Here is a 19,214-nt window from a genome sequence, read left to right as displayed (position 1 = left end):
CTGTTCCAATTTGTAAGCATAGTACATTTTAAAATTTAGTAGCATATCACAAGATTTTCTTTAAAGATGACTACATAGTAGCATTTTCTTAAAGAAAAGAAGTTAAGAACAGGAAAGTAAGTTTTGTGTTCTCATGTTGTATACAAGAAACAATACTTAAATTTTAGGGGCCCATTACTTTACTTTGTGAGAGTTGGTCTTCTTTTAGAACTTTATTCCAGAAATCATTTATTAATGATTATAGAATCATTAATATGTTCCAGTTTGCTCTTGTCTGCTTTCTTAGATCGTTTCCCAACGAACTCTTAAAATGTTTCTATCATCGTGATTACCTAGAGAAAAATGTATCAACATACAAAATGGGTTTTAGAAATATTTAAATGCATTTTTTATTTCTTTATGCCTCTTTCTTGGCCATTCATTTGTCTGGATCCTGTAGGTACTTCCCAACCCTTCCCAACTTCTCTGGACACCAGCATCTGGTATGTAGGAGGCATCCATGCTTGTATTGCTGCCAGATTGCTCTAACACTTGAACTCTTCCATTTTCTCTCATCCTGGATATAAAGAATCCCAAGAATAACAAACTCAAATAGTATCACTTTGTTCTTTGTCTCTTAAACTATGTTCCATCCTGTTTGCCTCATTTGGTACTTCTTAGTTTCTGATATCTAATCTGTATCTAAACTTTATCTGCTCTTACCCTTTAGTGTTATGGTACTTAAGGGTAGTCCCTTCTTTGTATGGGCTACAAATTTGTTGCAGTCACACAGTATTTTTTCTGGTTTCCTCTTAATTCTTTGTCCCTAGGGGTTTAGTTTCTCATCTTAACCAGGATATTTCATGACTGCCAGGAATATAGACAAATTCCACTCACTTTGCCAATTGATAAGAAACAGGCTCAGAGATCTTCTAGATAAGTTGGTTATCTAGATGACAATGGTAGTGATAGACAACTGTCTACCCTTAAATTTTTGTGGTTCTGTAATGGAAGGGAATGTAGGTAGCAGAGGCCAAGGGATTGGGAGTCCTGACTGTTCTTTTCCTATGGTAGTTCGTGTTTTATTTCTGCATGTCCTTTTTTTTGCACAATGATGAAACTACTAAAAAATATGAAAAGCCCTTTATCCCCACCAAAGTTTCTCATGCTGTTGCAAATATATTTTTACTTAATGAAATTCCTCTGTGATCAAATAAGCTTGAGAGAAAACTATTTAAAGGACATTAAATGTAATTTCACTGCAAAACTTAGAGTCTTTTATACACTATTGTATTACTTACTTCAAGAGAGCTAGATATATAAATGAAACTCATTTCTCAAACTTACTTGATCCTGGAAGTCATTTTTTCTTAGATCGTCTCATAACATTAATATTCTACAAAACCACTGCCTTTTATAGGTGAGGAAAATGAGACCCAAATAGCATTTAGTTCAATTTGTTATAATAGTTATTGCTCATCTGTGTATGAAACCTGTGCTAAAGCATATAGAAAATACATATTTCAATAAGATATTTAATCTAAGAGTTCTTATCTAAAGTGCTATAATTAATTATAAAATGCAAATAAGGCAATGAAAACTAATAGCAACATTTTTTAAATATATGGGAACTTGAGGGGAAAGGGTACAAGTTGTAACTATACTTTAAGAAAATAGCACTTGAGGTAGATCCTGTAGACTGAACAGAGAGAGTAATCTCATCAGAGGAAAAGTGAACCTGAATAAATACTGTGCAATGGGAAGGAGCGGGGTCTATTTGGGAAACAGTAATAAGTTTGGTTTGGGATATGCTGAGCAGTTGTCCAGTGGGAGAGGAGTATATAAGGGTCAATTAGAATCAAGATGTAGAGAGAACTTTTATTTCCCCCACCACACACACATACACACCTTTCCATTGCTCTTCCCACTCTCCTGGACAGAAGTAAAACCAGCAGCTGTTTCTACACAGTGCCAGGCACTGTGCTATGTGGCTTATGTGCATTATCACAATCATTCATCATAACAACGCCACTCTAGAAGAGTACTTTATCTTCCTTTTAGAGGTGATGAAACTAAGGCCCAGAAGGATGTCCATGACCACATGCATGGTAGATAACAGATAACTGGAACCTGGATCTCTCTGACTCCAAAGTCTATACTTTTAGCTATTTTCTTCCTCTGCAGCTGTTATTGCCTCCAATAGCTCACAGAATGAGGCTCTTAAGACTGTGAAAGTCACCATGAGTGACCATAGTTCTTTCTTAAGATTAATATAGTATAGAGTAAGTAAGGCTAGCTTACTTGTCTTGGTTCTTCCAATGTTGCAATACTTTTACCTCAGTTTTACTTACCTATAAAATAGTAATGTTAGTACATGTCATCCATTCATATTAGTGAATAGTAATGAAGATAATAGTTTCAGGATTGAGCTTTTTTAAGATCCTTAGCAGTCTCTTTGCTATTTCTCAATTTATCTACAATATGGGAATAGCAGTGGTAATCTACCACATAAAGTTCTGAGAATTAAGTAACAAAGTTTATAAAGCACTTCAAGCAATGCCTGGCATATTGTAACTGTTCAATAAACAACAGCTATTTTTAATAGCTGCCTCAAAGCAGGTATTCCCAAATATATAGGCTATTACTATCTTTTTTATCACTGACAGTATAGTGGACCACAATCATTTATGCACTTAAATGATAACATTATTTCAGAAACATTACCACTTAAGTCTACTTATAGGTAGACAGCCTACCTATGTTTGAATGCTTGAGCCTTGAATTTACTACCATTGACAAATTTTTAATATATACTCAAATTTCAGTAAAGAAAGTCTATTAAAATATTGTGTGTGTGTGTGTGTGTGTGCGTGAGACAGAGGGAGAGAGAGAGAGAGAATAAACAAGCATGAATGCATGTTCTTGGTGCCAGACTTAAGGAACTTCTTACCATTCTCTCTCCTTCTATTTTATATCATGTTTCTCCTCTACTGGTTATCTGAATAAATCAGTGTCCTAACTTTTCATCCCTATTATATGAAGTTTGACCTAACTTGATATGTTTTATTTTGAACAATATCCTTGGTTAAAGTTATTGACATTTAAAGCTACTAACACATTTCATTATAACGAGGACTAAAAGCATTGATTCAAATTTGTCATCTGCCAATGTATCCACTTAGTTTAAAGACTTAGCATTTCTTAAATGTAATTCTGGTAAACAAGACCTAAAAAAGTATTACTGAAAATAATCTAAATTAGTTTCTTCAATGTATAACTACTCAATACCAAAGTTAATGTGCTTTTAAAATTTTAAAACTTGAGAAATGAAAGTAGTTACAGTTGGGGAAAAGAAACAACACTTAGTTTACTGTTTTCAAATGGAACTTATTTTAACCACTACGTTAATCAAGTTAACTGTTTCAGGTAACAAATTACTCTTTGGTCATTGTTTCTTGTCTTTTAATTTTCTGAAGGTGACTTGGCCAGTGCAGGGCCAATCTTATTTAAGGGATACAAATTATAGTAAGATGTAGAGTCCCTTTACTTAATGCTTTACCCCACAAAATTGTTCAGTGTCATTCTGTAGACAATTACCATGAAAACAAAAGATAGATTCTTTTGTCAAACTTGATTTTTGATTACCTATGTACAGACGGATCAGCTTTCCTGTAACAGTGAACAAAAGCCTGATCGAAGCCAGGCTATTCGAGACCGATTAAGAGGAAAAGGATTACCAACAGGTAAGAGTATGTTAATAGAAAATTTCTAGGCTTTAACCTTATTTTATTGTTTATGAAATTATATTTACATGGCTTGGAAATCTAATAACTGTTACTGTGATTTGTTAGAACATAAGGATGCAAGGTGGAAGCAGGGAACAGACAGAAACACTTGCTGTACTAATAAATCCATTAAAGGTATGCAGAAAACATTAGTGCAGTCAAGACTCCCATAATAAATTATTTACCTTTCCAATGTTGTTTTATCAATAATATTATCATTTATTTGCTTTATTATGGTATTGTATATTAAAAATACATTTTAAAACATGTACATATATTTATGAATATAAACATTACTGAGACAAAAGTTTTAGAAAGCAACATTATTTTTCTATTCTCTTTTTTTTTTTTCATGAAAGCGTTGAGTTTATTAATCCTCATGAAAAGCCCAAAACCATCACAGATGTTTACAGTTTATTAATCCTCATGGAAAACCCGCACAATCATCGCAGTTAAAGTCATTGTAGAATCCTTATTCCTTCGGCTTTTTGCCAGCACCAACATTGGCCTTCGCTGTCCCCCTGACTTTCTTCATCCTATTTTTACGTTCCTTTCGCTGTTTCCTTGAGGTCTTTTTCTTCTCATACAGGCCATGCCTAGCAAGTCTGTGTTTGGGTTCATTTTTCTTTGCATAATCCAAGGAATCATAAATCATGCCAAAGCCAGTTGTCTTTCCACCACCAAAATGGGTTCTGAATCCAAATACAAAAATGACATCTGGTATAGTCTTGTACATTTTTGCTAGTTTTTCACGAATTTCTGTCTTAGGTACTGTGGCCTTCCCAGGATGAAGGACATCGATGACCATCTGCTTTCTCTGAAGCAGGCGATTGGTCATAAACTTCCTGGTGCGGATAGTGACTGTGTCATTCATGATGGCGGGTGATCCTCAGGCAGTCAGGAAGAAAAGAGCTCTATTCTCTTTTAAAAAATTTTTTTATTGTTGTAATGGGAGTACATTGTGACATCTACAAGAGTTCTTACAATGTATCATAGTTGAATTCACTCCCTGCATCATTCTTTTTTTTTTAATCATTTTTACATTTACTCATATGTATATATTGTTTGAGCTACCTCTCCTGCCATTCTCTTTTTTGATGTTAGTCACAGTCCACCTAAATTAATATCATGACTTGCAGTTATCAAATACTGCCTTGGATTACATGCTTACTAAACAAAAGTGAATGCTAAATGGTGATTTTATTATTTGCTAGTAGCATTATATAATTATGGGTCCTATAATAATGATCATACAAATATTTTTTTTAATGCATGGAAATACCAAATATTTGAAATAAAAATGGGTGAAATAGGGAGGGGGTCAAGGGGAAGAGACAGTGGAGGTGATCTAACCAATGTACAACATAAGCCTATTTGGAATTGTCACAATGAATCCCCCTGTACAATGAATATATCCTAATCTTAAAAAGTAGGTGAAATAAAAATTTACATGTAATGTATTTTTCAGTTGCTAAGTATTAGGATTGGCTTGTTTATAAAATTAACTTTGGTTTTGCTGATAGTCTTTGTTCTCATCAAGCAATATTAAAATCATGATAATATAAAAAAACAAAACTGTCTTATGGGTAAAATATTTTATTCTTAGATATTGGGAAAGGAAGACACAAATGTAATGATAACAAGTATATCCTAATAAAAATATTCAATTGATATAATCTAATAAAATAGATTAAAAAGTTAATATATATTTTTTAATTTAATGAGACAATCAACACACAGCTATCTTATTTTAAAAACATAAGAGAAACTCTATTTGTGAAAATTAAATAGACACTTGATTATGTGAACCAAATGCTTTGCAGAGTTCAGCGCTCTCATATCTGAAAGAATGTGCCTAAGCAAAGTGCACTGCTTATCTTGAGAAGACAAAGAGAAGCAGTAAGATTGTTTCTAATTGGGTGATTCTGTAATAGTACAGCCCAGTTAAATATCCATTATGGTGCTTCATTTTACTTATCATGAGTAAGGATTATTTTTCTGAAAACACATGTTAGCTTTCACACCAAGATAATGAATTTATTTCTAGTTACATCAAGTTTCTTTTTCTAATACATATGTTATTCATTTACATGTGGGTAAAAAAATACAAGGTGGGCTTTGCCTAACTTCTTAGAACTTTGATGGCAATTACAGTATTTGTAATCCTTTTTTACAAGTGTTTTCTTTACCATACTCATGTCCCCATATATATGGACACACTGTGGTAAGTAAAAATCCCTTTCCCTCTTGGTGCTGAATAGCAGCAGTTTCCTTATCCATCAAATTTTCAGCCACTTTCCTGTTTTAGAATGGAATCCTAATAGAAAAGTATAAACGTTCCATAGCAAAGCTAAGAGAATCTTTTTTCAAGGAGACTATAATAAAAGTACATTAGTTTTTGTAGGTGTTCAATGAATATTTGATTGGGTTAGTATGAGAAAAGATTTTATAAAAACACTACACAGTAAAATGTAATATATATTCCTAATATAATTCTTTAATAATCTTATAAAGAAACATATCATAATCGTTTAAGTTAACTTATTTTAAAGTTAAAGGAGAATAATTATAATGATAAAAGCATCAGAAATTTTAAAGCAAATTTTAATTACTTTTATCTGTGACCTTGTTATTATAATAAGAAAGATTTAATGGTATTCTTTACTACCTCTTTAGAATACTTATTTATACTATCCAATGCAGATAATGAAGGAATGACTACAAGGACTTTACAAATTCACAAAGAAATCCACAATAGACTATCCATTGATTTTATTCTCTAATAATCATTTTAAAAAAATAAAATCTTTACTGTAGAATAAAATTTCCCCTATAGCTAAACTCTAGAGTATTTGTAAGGAATTACAATTCGTCACTCATGATAAACCAAAATTTTGTTTGCTTGTATCTTTGGGTAGAATTCGAAGTTTTTAGTACTTAAATCATAGCCTTGTTTAGATCAAATATAATGGAGGATGATTCCTCAGAACTTGTTAGCCATTGCTTTCCACAACAGTATTGCACAGCAACTCTTTTAATTTACCTTTTCAAATTTATAAAACTTTTTTTGCAAGGATAGAATCAATATAAATCTAATTATAGCTCTGCTAATAAGCAGTCAGCAGCTAATAGTCAATGGCATGCCTTTAAAAGTTTAAGACTAAAAAGAAAATTCCTCTTGAAGAGAAATAGTCTTCTAGGACACTGGGTTATTTTTGGACACTGTTAGTTCACCCCATGTCACTTGCACCAAAGCAGCCTGTCATCCTACATTGCTGATAAAACATTCTCTTCAATGGGCACTAATCTGAAACATTTATGTAGTGATAACCTTCATTTATTAAGTTCCTGACCACAGTATACAGTAAAGAAAACATCAAGATGGTCCATGAGATGTAGAATGAGATTAAAAGAAGTAAACAAATTTAGGGATTATACCTTATATCTACTGAATTTAGTTGTTCAACTAAAATTTTTTTTTATACTTTTTTTTATTATTGTACTCGGGGTACATAGTGACATTACAAAATTTCTTACACTATATCATAGTTGAATTCACCCCCTCCATCATTTGTTCAACTAAAATTTCATAAACCCTTTCTACTATGAGTAAATGACCTAAAAATGTTTTTCCTTATGTCTTACTTCTGAAATCTATCACAAAAACTAAAGCCTGAACTAGTGGGCTGTCTTCCCCTACTTTGTTACTTAATACTGCCAGTGCTGATAAAATGGCTTCATGAAGCAGAAAGAAATCAAACATTTCTTCCAAGCTTACAGTGGAAACCTATACCATGATCAGATCAGCATGATAGCGCTTCAGAGCTTGGGTGTGTGATAATATCATGTTTCTTTTTTTATGTACTTGAACATGTTTGTGAGGACACATGGAAAATCGATGAGCCTCTAAATATTGAAATGTCAGTTTGAAGTTAACTGCTAAGAGATGATGTGAATCTTGGAGTCTGTGTTGGGAGGAGAAAGGTGAATGATGACATCCAATTAAGGATAATGTTAATCACATACAACATACAACAAAAATAGTTCCTTTGCAAAGGAGGTTTTTTTTTTTCCCAGTTTAACTAAAATAAATGGAGTGCATTCTATTATGAAGACTTATGCTCTTAAAATCTATTATTTGTAGCTTTTTCTTTTTATTTTTTTATTTATTTTTTTTTTGGTGGGACTGCAGCTTGAGCTTTGCAGGGCTTCATGCTTGCAATGCAGGCACTCTAGTTCTTGAGCCACATCTCCAGTCCATTTTCGTCTATTTTGGAGATGGGGTCTCACAGACTGTTTGCCTGGGCTGACCTTGAATACCAGTTCTCCTGATTCATCCTCTCAAGTTGCTAGTACTGCAGGTGTGAGTTTATTTGTAGTTCTTTACTATATATTTATTGCTCCCCATTTAGATTTTAGCAAACTGTACATTCTCCAGAAGGTGAATGTTTATGATTTTGTTTTGAATTTGGATATTTATAACTGTATATAATCTAATATTGTCTACAAACTAACCCAGAACTCAGAGCCTCCTCAAGGGATGGAAAATCCACATCTTACCACCATTTGTCCTATTTTGAACAATGTGATACTTTTTCTTAAAGAGTAAATCTAAATCTTTGATGGAAGATATTCTGATCTCTGGTTTCATTATTACCTCCCAAAAGAACTTTTAAATCACACACTCACCCCCCCCCCAGTAAATAATTATGTGCTTAAGAAAATAAAACAAAAATAGAAAAAGGAGGCAAAATTTTGAAGTTTTTGTTGTCCTGTTCAGGAGAACTCAAAAAAGTTCATAGGGGGATTAGTTTACTTATCCTGTCATCTCTAAGAGAAGTAATAAATTACATCCACATTTTGTAGATGAAGGAAATAAGAAACATGGAGATTGAATGGCTTACCCAAACTTACAGATTGACTAGAAAGGTAGAACTATAACTCAGGTCTACTGATAGTCATCTTTCTGTTAAATAATGGTACCTAAATTGGATTTTAAAGAATTTTAAATGTTTCATAATCAGTTCATTCTTTTGGAATCTGTTTTAGTAGGAACTGAAAAAATAAGGCACAGTCTTTATGTTATTGTTCCACTTGAGAATTGGGGGTAGTAAGAATGATGACAGATATATGCTGGATTTTTATACCATGAGACAAATGTCCTATTTTAGGCCCAGCATGCTCTGAGTAGTGGAAGGAGCAACTATGCCAGGATGGGGAAATACCAGGAAAATTTTCTTCCACCTGAAACAATACAAGAGTGGCTCCAATGACATTGCTTTCAACAGAAGTGTTAGCTTAATGTCCTGTGAGCAAAATGGGTAGTGAGCACAGCAATTACATGTACTTAATTAATGACTTCCATGCTGTTATTGCCTATTATATAAAACAATTCAAATAGCCTGAACCTGTGTTTAGAAAAATTGGGGAAGTAGCTAAATAAGTTGCATTCAATTGAGTTTCAAATTATTAAATAGCACTAGTTTTGTGGAGTGAACTTATGCATCAAATAAATATGAGCACAGAATTCCATGTTTCTCCTCCCTTGTATGTCCAGATTCTGTATTTGGACTCTTACTTTGAGTTCCTGTATTAGTAAGTTTTCCCCACAGTGCTTTAGCAACGTAACATGACTATGATACCATCACTTTATTTAGTAGCCCCTATCCCTCTTTTTTTTTTTTAGTTATTTTTCAGATAGAGTTTCTCACTTTTGCCTGGGGCCTGTCTCCTAACTCCACCTCCCAAGTAGCTGGGATTTGGTGCCCCCAAATTTTATTTTACATAAAGAAATGTCTTTTACAGACAGTATTTTTATTAATCTCTGAGGACTTAAATGGGCAATTAGGTATAGTTGAAAATAGCATATCAGTAACAACACAAAATGCCATGATAACTTCTGCCAGACAGGAATAATTGATTTAAAAATCAGTTATTTGAATCTTTTTATTTCAGCCGATTATACCAGCTGAAATCCACCTGTCTACTGTGCACCTATGTACCTTCCTAAAAATGTGCCTTCTTTTTCTTTCAAAAAAACAAAAAAGCAGTCCTAGGCTAATAGAACTAATAAGAGAAACTACATAGCTCAGAGCATCTCTTTCTTGCCATTTTCTTTTTCTTCTTTCACCTACACTCAGTCCCTTCTTTTAATGCTTTTGTAATTCATAGCTCTTATAATTTTGTGATTCATAGCTCTTACAATTTTTACTATCTATGACAAGTACATACCTATCACTTTGAATCTTGTTTAATACTTCAACTTTTTGCCCAGTTCCTCGCATGTGTTACTACTGTCCCCATCTTTCTTCCTTTCTTGCTCCTCTTTTTGCTTCACCATCACTTTCTTGGTCCTTTGGCCACCAGAAAAGACCTTAATTATGACTCAAAATAATCTTTTGCTAATTTTCATGAGATTTTAAGTTAGCTATTTTAATGTGATTTTTAGACTTAGCAACTTGAACAGCAGTCAAAGTTGATGCATTTTGTGGAAATAGAACAGAAAGTTATTGTAAACTTTTATTTATTTATTTATTATTACTTTGTTGTACTGGGTGTTGAACTCAGGGCCTCACACTTGCTGGATGGGTGCTCTACCACTTGATGCACTCTACCAGCTCTGTTGCAAACTTAAATGAATTATTTTTGGTTTTGTACATTATAGAATTTGACATGAAATGATAACTTCTTGGACTCTTAATAAATATGTACTGAAATATTTTCACAAGTAGTTAATTTGCATTAAGACAATTAAAAACCCAGCATTAATAAAGCAGTCATTAACCAAGAGCCACCTAGTTAACATTTAGTTTTAGGCCTTAGTGCAAAGGCATGGCTCTCTTCAGATACCATGGCCAATTAGTATATTGTTAGTAAATACTAATGACCTAAAAGAGAATACACATTTACCTGTTCCAAGTGGGATGGACTTACGATACATTTGGAAAGTAACCTGTTTACTTTACAAGGAAGTTAGGGTAGACTACTTGGAGAAAGTCCTATTTAAAATGAAACTAAAGGATGAGAAAGGTCTAGAGTAGAGTGTTTGAGGTAGAGAAAAAGTATGTACAAAGGCCCTTATGCATAAGAGAGCTTAACAGGAAAAAACCTGTAGCCTGGGTAAAATAAGGGAAATAGAAATGAGACTAAAAGGGCTAGAGGCATAGATGAAGTGGTAGAATGCCTGCCTAATAAGTATAAAGCCCTGAGTTCAAACCTCAGCACTGAGACTAAAAAGGATTCAAATGGCAGACATGAAAGGAAATTTCATTTAAAACACCTTTAAGATTCATTTAACAGGGCAGTGGCATCATTGAATTTACATTAAAAAAATAATTATGACTGCTGAATGAGGATAGTTGGATGAGGAAAATAGAAGCAGCCTAACTGGGGTCATCACAGGGATCCAGAAAAGTGATAACGTTCACTGGGAATAAGGTGATGGCAGTATAATTGGAAATAGTCACATAAAGTAAGTTACCATTGAGAATTTAAATAGCCAGCACTGAATGATGGATCTGATGTAGGAACTAAGGAAGATGAAGAATTAAGGATGATGCCCATATTTCCATTTTGAGCAATCAGTTGAATAGTGGTGCCACTTTGTGTAGTAGGAAAGACCGGAAGAGAGCAAACAGTTCTGGAGGTAGGAAGCAAGAGGTAAGATTTAAGCATGTATACTTTGAGGTGCTTCTGAAATATACTACCAAAAGTTTCAATTATATTAGATTGGAGTGCCCAGAAGAGGTCAGTGCTAAAAATATAAATTTGTGAGCTTTCATAGTGTAGATGATACTTAAAACCTTATTATTGGGATTATATGAGGAAAAAGTGAAAAGATGAACTTCTAAAACTGATACCTGAAGAAATCCAATATTGAATATACAGTAGAGGAAAAGAAGACAAAGAATGAGAATGAGCTGTCTGAGAGGTAAAAGGAAACCAGACTTGTAAAGAGAGGAAAGTGATTTAGTAAGGCATAGTCATCAGTTAAATTGTGCTGAGAAGTAAGATAAGGATGAGAAAGAATCCATTGGATTTGGCAACATGGAAGGTCATTGGTGATACACAATGAGGGTTACTAAGGCATGGAGTAATTGGAAGCTGACTAGAGTGAATAGAATAATGACTGGGAAGTAAGAAATTAGAGACAACAGTAGCTAAAGGGAAGTGTGGTAATGAGAAGAATGGTTTGGTTTGATTTTGTTTGTTTATGAAAGAAATTAGATTATTTTTGTATTCTAAGGGGAATGACTAAATAAAAGGGAGTAAATAATGAAATTGTAATCAGATCCAGAAAAGTGAATCTTAGAAGTAATTGATTTGATAAGATAAAAAGAGAGGGGAATTCAGAATTCATACTAGGAATTGGCCTTCAGTGGTTGGAAAATTCATGCTTTGAGACAACAAGGAAAAGATTTGCAGACTCAGAGAGATATGTAGAGTTAGTAGTCACGGAAGGATAAGAAAGCATTCTGGACAGCTTCTATTTTCTTGGTGGACTGTGAAACAGGATCAAGAGCTAAAAGACAGTAGTGAGTTAAGGTGGGATTTTTTGAAGAATAAAAAAAAGTGAAAGTCACTGGGGAAAGTGAGTGCTTATTGTTAACACTATTGCTATTAACACATTGCACTGAGTGTACAAAGTGGTTGACTGAATTTATTGTGCTGCCAAAATATCCACATGTTTGAATTTTTCCAATTTTTAACTACTTGTTCATAGACAAGGCAATTGAAAGAAGGCAGGTGGTTGTCTTGAATCCTTTCATTTCATATTTTTTATGTAATATAGTCTATTGATTTCCAAGAATATCTCTGTTCTCTAGTCAATAAAATTTTAAATTAATGAATTTCAAAATGTGGTTTGTGTGAGAATGTAACATACCAGAAGCACTGTAACACAGACATGTTTATCAGTTTTTGAATTAGATTAGATTAGAAGCTAGAGGCTTTGACATTCTGTCCAGATGTAGCATGGTATATTTCCTGATGTTCTTTATATTATTGGGCCAAAATGTGGATGTTACCATGAAAAGGTCTGTGTTCAGAGAAATATGAGGTACAAGAAAAGTACCATGTTTGAATCTCATTCTCAAGTAATCATTTATTTTTTGCCATTCTGAGATGAATTCACTTTCTCTTAAGATTTCTAAGGTAAAATTTATAGTCAAGGAATTAAAGCTTATGATTTGTACTCTGAAGAGGCAATTGACAACTTCAAATGAGTTGATAAATAATTTAATATTTTATTACTAGGGAGGTTTTAGTCATTACATTGTGCAGCACATAAGTTGTCAGAGAAATCACAGAAGGCAGCATAGGAAATCATCAATATTTAGGGGCTACTGGATCAATAACTATAAAATATTTTTTGCTATTTTTTTCAATAGCTAACAAATACATGATTTTTTTTGGATGGGACTAAGGTTTGAACTCACGGCTTTTCACTTGCAAAGCAGACAGACACTCTACCACTTAAGCCAGACCTCCATTCCTTTTGCTCTGATTACTTTGGAGATAGGGTTTCACAAACTGCCCATACTGCCCTTGTACTACAATTCTCCCCATCTCAGCCTCCCAAGTAATTAGGATTACAGGCATGAGCCACTGGCACCCAACAATTTACCATCTTTTTGGGGGGAAGGAGCTTACTGGAGTTATACTCCCTAATTTTTTAATGTTGAATCTAGATTCAAAAAATTCATATCAGAATGGGCCTTTTTGGTGTGCTCCAATGCATTTAAAGACTGCTGCCTTAAAAACTAGAGATTGGGGTCCTGGTTTTAACTAAATCAAAAGACAAAGAATGATAAAAAAAAATGGTATTTTATTATAATTATAAATAGTGACATATTATGTTCTAGAGGGAAAATACTAGTTTAGTACATGATTGTCTGCCTGAAAAAAAATAGGTTTCTTTTACAATTTAAATGCAGTCAAATCATCTGGATTTAAAATACTAGAAACATTACTGAAAACATGTCTAATTATAATAAAATCTTGCACTTAAGAATTCTAAGTACTACAGTTTTATTCTTATCCAGGATATAGCAAGAATTCTTTGCTTCTCCTATAAACATATTTATTTAAAAGACCAGACTATGCCAGGGACTATATGTTTAAGTTATAATTTCAGAAGTTATAGTAGTATATTACACATTCTATTATTACCCCCAAATCATTTCAGGGATAAATATTCTACCAAACCAGATAGTAACAGCAAATTTATCTGTTTTAAAACTGAATAATTTACTTCTGACAAAATAATACCACTCAAAAAGGTGACTTGAATATACTATTTACGTTATTAGATAACACATCGCAGTGGGAATATATAGCTCAGTGGTAAAGTGCTTGCATGTACAAGGCTCTGGGTTCAATCATGAGCACTGTGGAAACAGAAACAGAGAGACCCTGGACCATGAAAAGTTATGCAAACAGCATCTCCTCCAGGCCCAACTCTGCTTAGCTTCCTAGAAACACCTTTTTCTATTACCACTATCACCATCACCATAAGCCCATTATATCCCTGATCTTCCATTTGGAGAATTTAGGAAACTGCTACCACTTTCATTGTCAGTGATGGGTTACATTCCAGTTTATTTTCTAAAAATTCTGTGCATACATGATAGATTCTTATCATTCCAGGAAGAAGCTCTACTTCTGATGTACTAGACATACACAAGGCTCCATTCTCTCATCAGACCTTTCTTAACAAAGGGCTTAGTAAATCTATGGGATTTCTGTCCATCAGAGACACACAAGATGAGGAAGAGTATTTCAAGGACATTTCATCAGATAATAATTCTGAAAATGAAGACTCTAAAAATATCTGCTCCCCTTACCACTTCAAAACTAGTGGTCCACAAAAAAAAGTTATCCCTGGCATTGATGTGCTTCCCAAGAAGAAAATTTGGGCTTCCTCCATGGACTTGCTTTGTACAACTGATGGAGACTTCTCTTCTGGAGAAAATGGCAGATACCAACGATGTCACCCTGAAACAGTAACAGGGCGGCCTTCAACTACTCCTAGGAAAAAAGAGGCAAGATACTCAGATGGAAACATAGCCTTGGATATCTTTGGCCCTCAGAAGATGGATCCAGTATATCACACTCGAGAATTGCCCACCTCCTCAGCAATATCAAATGCTTTGGACCGAATTCGAGAGAGACAAAAGAAACTTCAGGTTCTGAGAGAAGCCATGAATGTAGAAGGTTAGTAATTTTGTGTGTGTCTGAGAGAGAATTCAATCAAAAATTTAAAATTGTGTTATGAAATAAAGAAGGGTTATTAAACCATTCTACAAGTCTTATTTCCACTGCCAAGCCTTTGTACCCAGGTTGCATTGATTTGTCTGTCCATTTCTGTTCTCCTTTCCATCAAAACCCTAATCAAAGCATCCTGCTTCCCAAAGTCATCCCTGTGGAACAAGCCCAGTCCAGGTACTTTATAGTCTCTCAGAATTTAAGGTGTATTTTTAGATTGTAAGCTTCTCAAGGGCAGGATTCATGTTTTCTACCTTGTGCTCTGTCTCATTGGTGGCTCCAGTAAATTGCTGGTTCATGGAAATGAAAAGCAGCAAATCATAATCAGCTCCCAAGGGAGGTAGAGTACCATGGTGATAGTGCAGTGCCCCCTGGACCACCAGTTCCTTAGAATGCAGTGTCAGGACATTATGATTTATTTGGGTAAATCTGTGCTTCTAAACACAGTCAGACAGACTAGATTTGAATTAGTTACTCCATTCAGTGTCTGTCTCACCTTTACCTCAGCAGTTGGGTGATCTTTCCAAGCCTGAGTTATCACATCTATAAAAATGGGATAACAACAGATTTATTAGATAATGAGCTTAAAGTGATTAAACAAACCTACATTTTTAGTGTGAGGAGCATAAAAACAATTACATAGTTGGTAAATTCTTACTATTCTGGGATAAAGTTCTGACTCTAAAATATCTGATTCACATAAAAAATCAATATGTTGAATGGATTATTCTAAATATGTGAATAGAAGCTACAGATACAAGAGAAAACATAGATTTTCAATTAATCCTCTATATTGTTTAAGAAGAAAGGTTTATAATTGCCCATGCCTCCTAGACAACCCTTTGACATAGCTAACTAAAGTTTGAAAAAGAGTGATGTAATTGAGGTTCATAGTCATCTTTAAGGTCATTATTCCAGTATGTTTTCAATTCATAGATTGCCTTTAAAGTATTCTGCTAAGGTCTGCTCTTCTCTTACCACTAGTTTAAGCATAATTCTAGGGCTAAAAATACTCATCTAGTTGTACTTTATTTCTAGTAAAAAGAAAAGTTTATAATTTTTTTCAATTCAGAAATTGCAAATTAGAAAAGAACCTGGAATTATGGAGGACATTATTGAATTTTAATTGATATTATGGGTTTGTGTATAATACACATTTGAAAAGTCACCTTTAGGTGATGGTTGTATATGTTATTGATCTGAAAAGTTGGAAGTCTTTCAGAGACAGAAATAAAAGTTTAGGGATTTGCTTATTCACCATGTCACTTTAAATTCTTGCAATTGTGATAGTAAAGAGTAGGTACTTCCTGTAGGTTCAAGGAAGAAAGTCTCATTTCGGAAATCATATTCATGCCTATTTAGTGTTACATACCATCTATCACGTGAGCAATAATTTTGCCTGGGCTGCTTCTGAATATGTCCTCATGGAGACATTTATGTAAAGAAATTTTATCCGTTGTGAAAAAAAAACAGTCCTCAGTGATTAAAACAGTTAAAACCATTACGACCTAAAGCTACATAGTGCAGATACATACCAATCTAGAGGAATCTTTCTAATATTTAGAAGATTAATATTTTTTCTTAAAATCTGAATATTAAAAACAAAATCATAATTTCTGATTTTCTCATGTGCTAGATTCAGAAGATTATTTGCATAAGTACTTGGTAAATTAATAGTAGTATGGATTAGCAAAATTTAGGATAATGTTTTGAAACTTGAAACTTGGTTTGAGGATTGGACTATGAGCACATGATAAAAGCGAGAGCACACAAGGGAGGGGTGAGGATAGGTAAGACACCTAAAAAACTAGCTAGCATTTGTTGCCCTTAACGCAGAGAAACTAAAGCAGATACCTTAAAGCAACTGAGGCCAATAGGAAAAGGGGAACAGGTACTAGAGAAAAGGTTAGATCAAAAAGAATTAACCTAGAAGGTAACACCCACGCACAGGAAATCAATGTGAGTCAATGCCCTGTATAGCTATCCTTATCTCAACCAGGAAAAACCCTTGTTCCTTCCTATTATTGCTTATACTCTCTCTACAACAAAATTAGAAATAAGGGCAAAATAGTTTCTGCTGGGTATTGAGGGGGGGAGAGGGAGGGGGCGGAGTGGGTGGTAAGGGAGGGGGTGGGGGCAGGGGGGAGAAATGAACCAAGCCTTGTATGCACATATGAATAATAAAAGAAAAATGGAAAAAAAAAAAAAGAAACTTGGTTTGAGAGTTAACTAGGAAGTAGATCTAACATTAGTGGAAGGATATTAATCTGTTAAATTATACTACAGTAGTCAATTTAATATATTTTGTTTGAATAGGTAAATTTTGTCTTGATTGCCTATAACAAAATATATTGGACTACTGTACCTTCTCAGGTAGTATGTGTGCACATGTGCGAAGTGTGAAGGAAACTCAAATAGAACAGTTTGTTTTCAGATATGCATATACACCTGCAAAGATGATTCATAATGTTTGTATGAAACGTATTTGTTCAAAAGGTAACTAATTGGGCTAGGAGTATGGCTAAGTGGTAGAATACTTGCTTAGCAAGCATGAAGCCTTGAGTTTAATCCCTAGTAGTGCCAAAAACAAACAAACAAAACAAATAACTAGTTATGACATATCATTTCAAGATTTAGAAAATTTAGATTTGTTATAGGAGATAGAAGCAAAGGAAAAGCCTTCTTTTTAAAATAAAATATATTTTCAGTTGTTTGATTCAGGACAGTTTCTATCCTGAAGTCTTACAAAGTTTTCAAAAAACCCATGTTTTTCTAGAAGATATTTTAAAACCCAATTAAATAGACAAAATCTGAAAATGTTAGTTTATTATGAAAATTTTTATATCACCTTAAGTAAATCTCCATTATTATATTTGTAAGTAGTAATAAATCATGTTTGCTTGAAACTGAAACTATTATTTGAAAAGAATGTTTGAGGTTTAGAATTCAAAACCAATTTTTTTTTTTTTTTTTGCTGGGCTGGGATTTTTACTTAGGGCTTCACACTTGCAAAGCAGGCATTCTACCACTTGAGCAGCACCTCTAGCCCATTTTGGTCTGGTTATTTTGGAATGGTGTCTTGAAAACTATGCCTGGGCTGGCCTCAAACTGCAATCCTCCCAATCTCAGCCTCCCAAGTAGCTAGTATTATAGGTATGAGCCACCATACCAATACAAAACCAATAAAACTTAATACTTATTTAGTTTAGTAACGTGCTGGTTTTATGCTGTGCTTTTTCTGAAGTTTAGGTAATTTATGTTAGATGTGCAAACAAAGGTATGTATGAATTGCTAATATGAAGATTTTTACTAGTATTCAAAGAAAAATGAGGATAGAAAATAATAAAAATCCTATTTATTTCAATTCTCATGAAAAACAGACTCTACAAATCCCTTTTATGTATGATAAATGAAGGAGAAATGTACTTGTTATTAATGTACATTTTACATATTTCTTCTTAATTTTCCTATTTTAAAATATTAAAAAACAAATGTTCCATACAATTTTTGTAATCTTTAAATCTGTCAATTATTAATGGATTTCAGTAATTTTAGGACTAGATGATGTTACTTCAGTTTTTTTGTTTTTTGATAAAGATGTGTTCTCGGACTAGGGATGTAGCTTAGTGGTAGAGCACATGCCTCACATGTGCAAAGCCTGAGCTCAATCCCCAGCACTGAAAAAAAAAGAAGAAAAGAAAATGCTATACTTCAGTTTGTTCTTTTGAGTGTACATGGAGGGTCATTAAACTGATAGTTGTCTCCTTAAGCCTCAGCCACATAGCCCTTTCCTTATATGCCCCTTCCTCTTAGAAGGAACCTTGCCTAAATCACCTGCATAGCATCTCCTCACCTGACAACATCAACTAGCAGACTAGCAGAGAGGATACTAGACATTAAATCATCCAATTTGGAACTGGAAGGGATCTGGGTGCCATTTAAGCCAAACAGCTCATTTTCAAGAGGCTCAGAAAAAGTATGTTAGTTTACCAAAGGAGATACATAATTCACATTTCATAGCGAACTATATTTTGACTCATGAATTTCCATTTGCTGCTCTGATATGAAGAAGAGACCAGGTATTTCACTTTGTTGGGAAGATTTTTTCCTGCCTGGGAAGTTGGACAGCCAACTAATCACCTAACAAGCCCCTTGTCTCTCTTAATAAAATCACATAATTTTTAA

General features: G+C 33.8%; 2 protein-coding genes across 15 annotated transcripts in view; one reads left to right on the top strand and one right to left on the bottom strand.

Annotated features, from left to right (window-relative positions):
• Nucleotides 1–19,214, top strand: part of Ptpn13 (protein tyrosine phosphatase non-receptor type 13) — a 198,664-nt gene that overhangs the window by 76,961 nt on the left and 102,489 nt on the right. For 11 of the 14 annotated variants that reach the window (XM_074041827.1, XM_074041825.1, XM_074041820.1 and 8 more), the window contains 2 exons: nt 3,635–3,722; nt 14,412–14,978. In XM_074041827.1, coding sequence (XP_073897928.1) covers nt 3,635–3,722; nt 14,412–14,978 — 655 coding nt within the window. Of the gene's footprint in view, nt 1–5; nt 483–3,634; nt 3,723–14,411; nt 14,979–19,214 lie in introns of those variants that run through there. The other 3 variants (XM_074041823.1, XM_074041828.1, XM_074041824.1) reach the window with 3 other exon arrangements.
• Nucleotides 4,162–4,673, bottom strand: LOC109699379 (small ribosomal subunit protein eS24). The gene has a single exon (XM_020184039.2). The coding sequence runs from the start codon at nt 4,636–4,638 to the stop codon at nt 4,237–4,239; it is 402 nt and encodes a 133-aa protein (XP_020039628.2). The 5' UTR covers nt 4,639–4,673; the 3' UTR covers nt 4,162–4,236.

Source organism: Castor canadensis, chromosome 9, assembly GCF_047511655.1.
Source record: "Castor canadensis chromosome 9, mCasCan1.hap1v2, whole genome shotgun sequence".
NCBI classification, from domain to species: Eukaryota; Metazoa; Chordata; class Mammalia; order Rodentia; family Castoridae; genus Castor; species Castor canadensis.
Note: the sequence above shows the minus strand (reverse complement) of the source record. Positions and strands in the feature narration are given on the sequence as shown.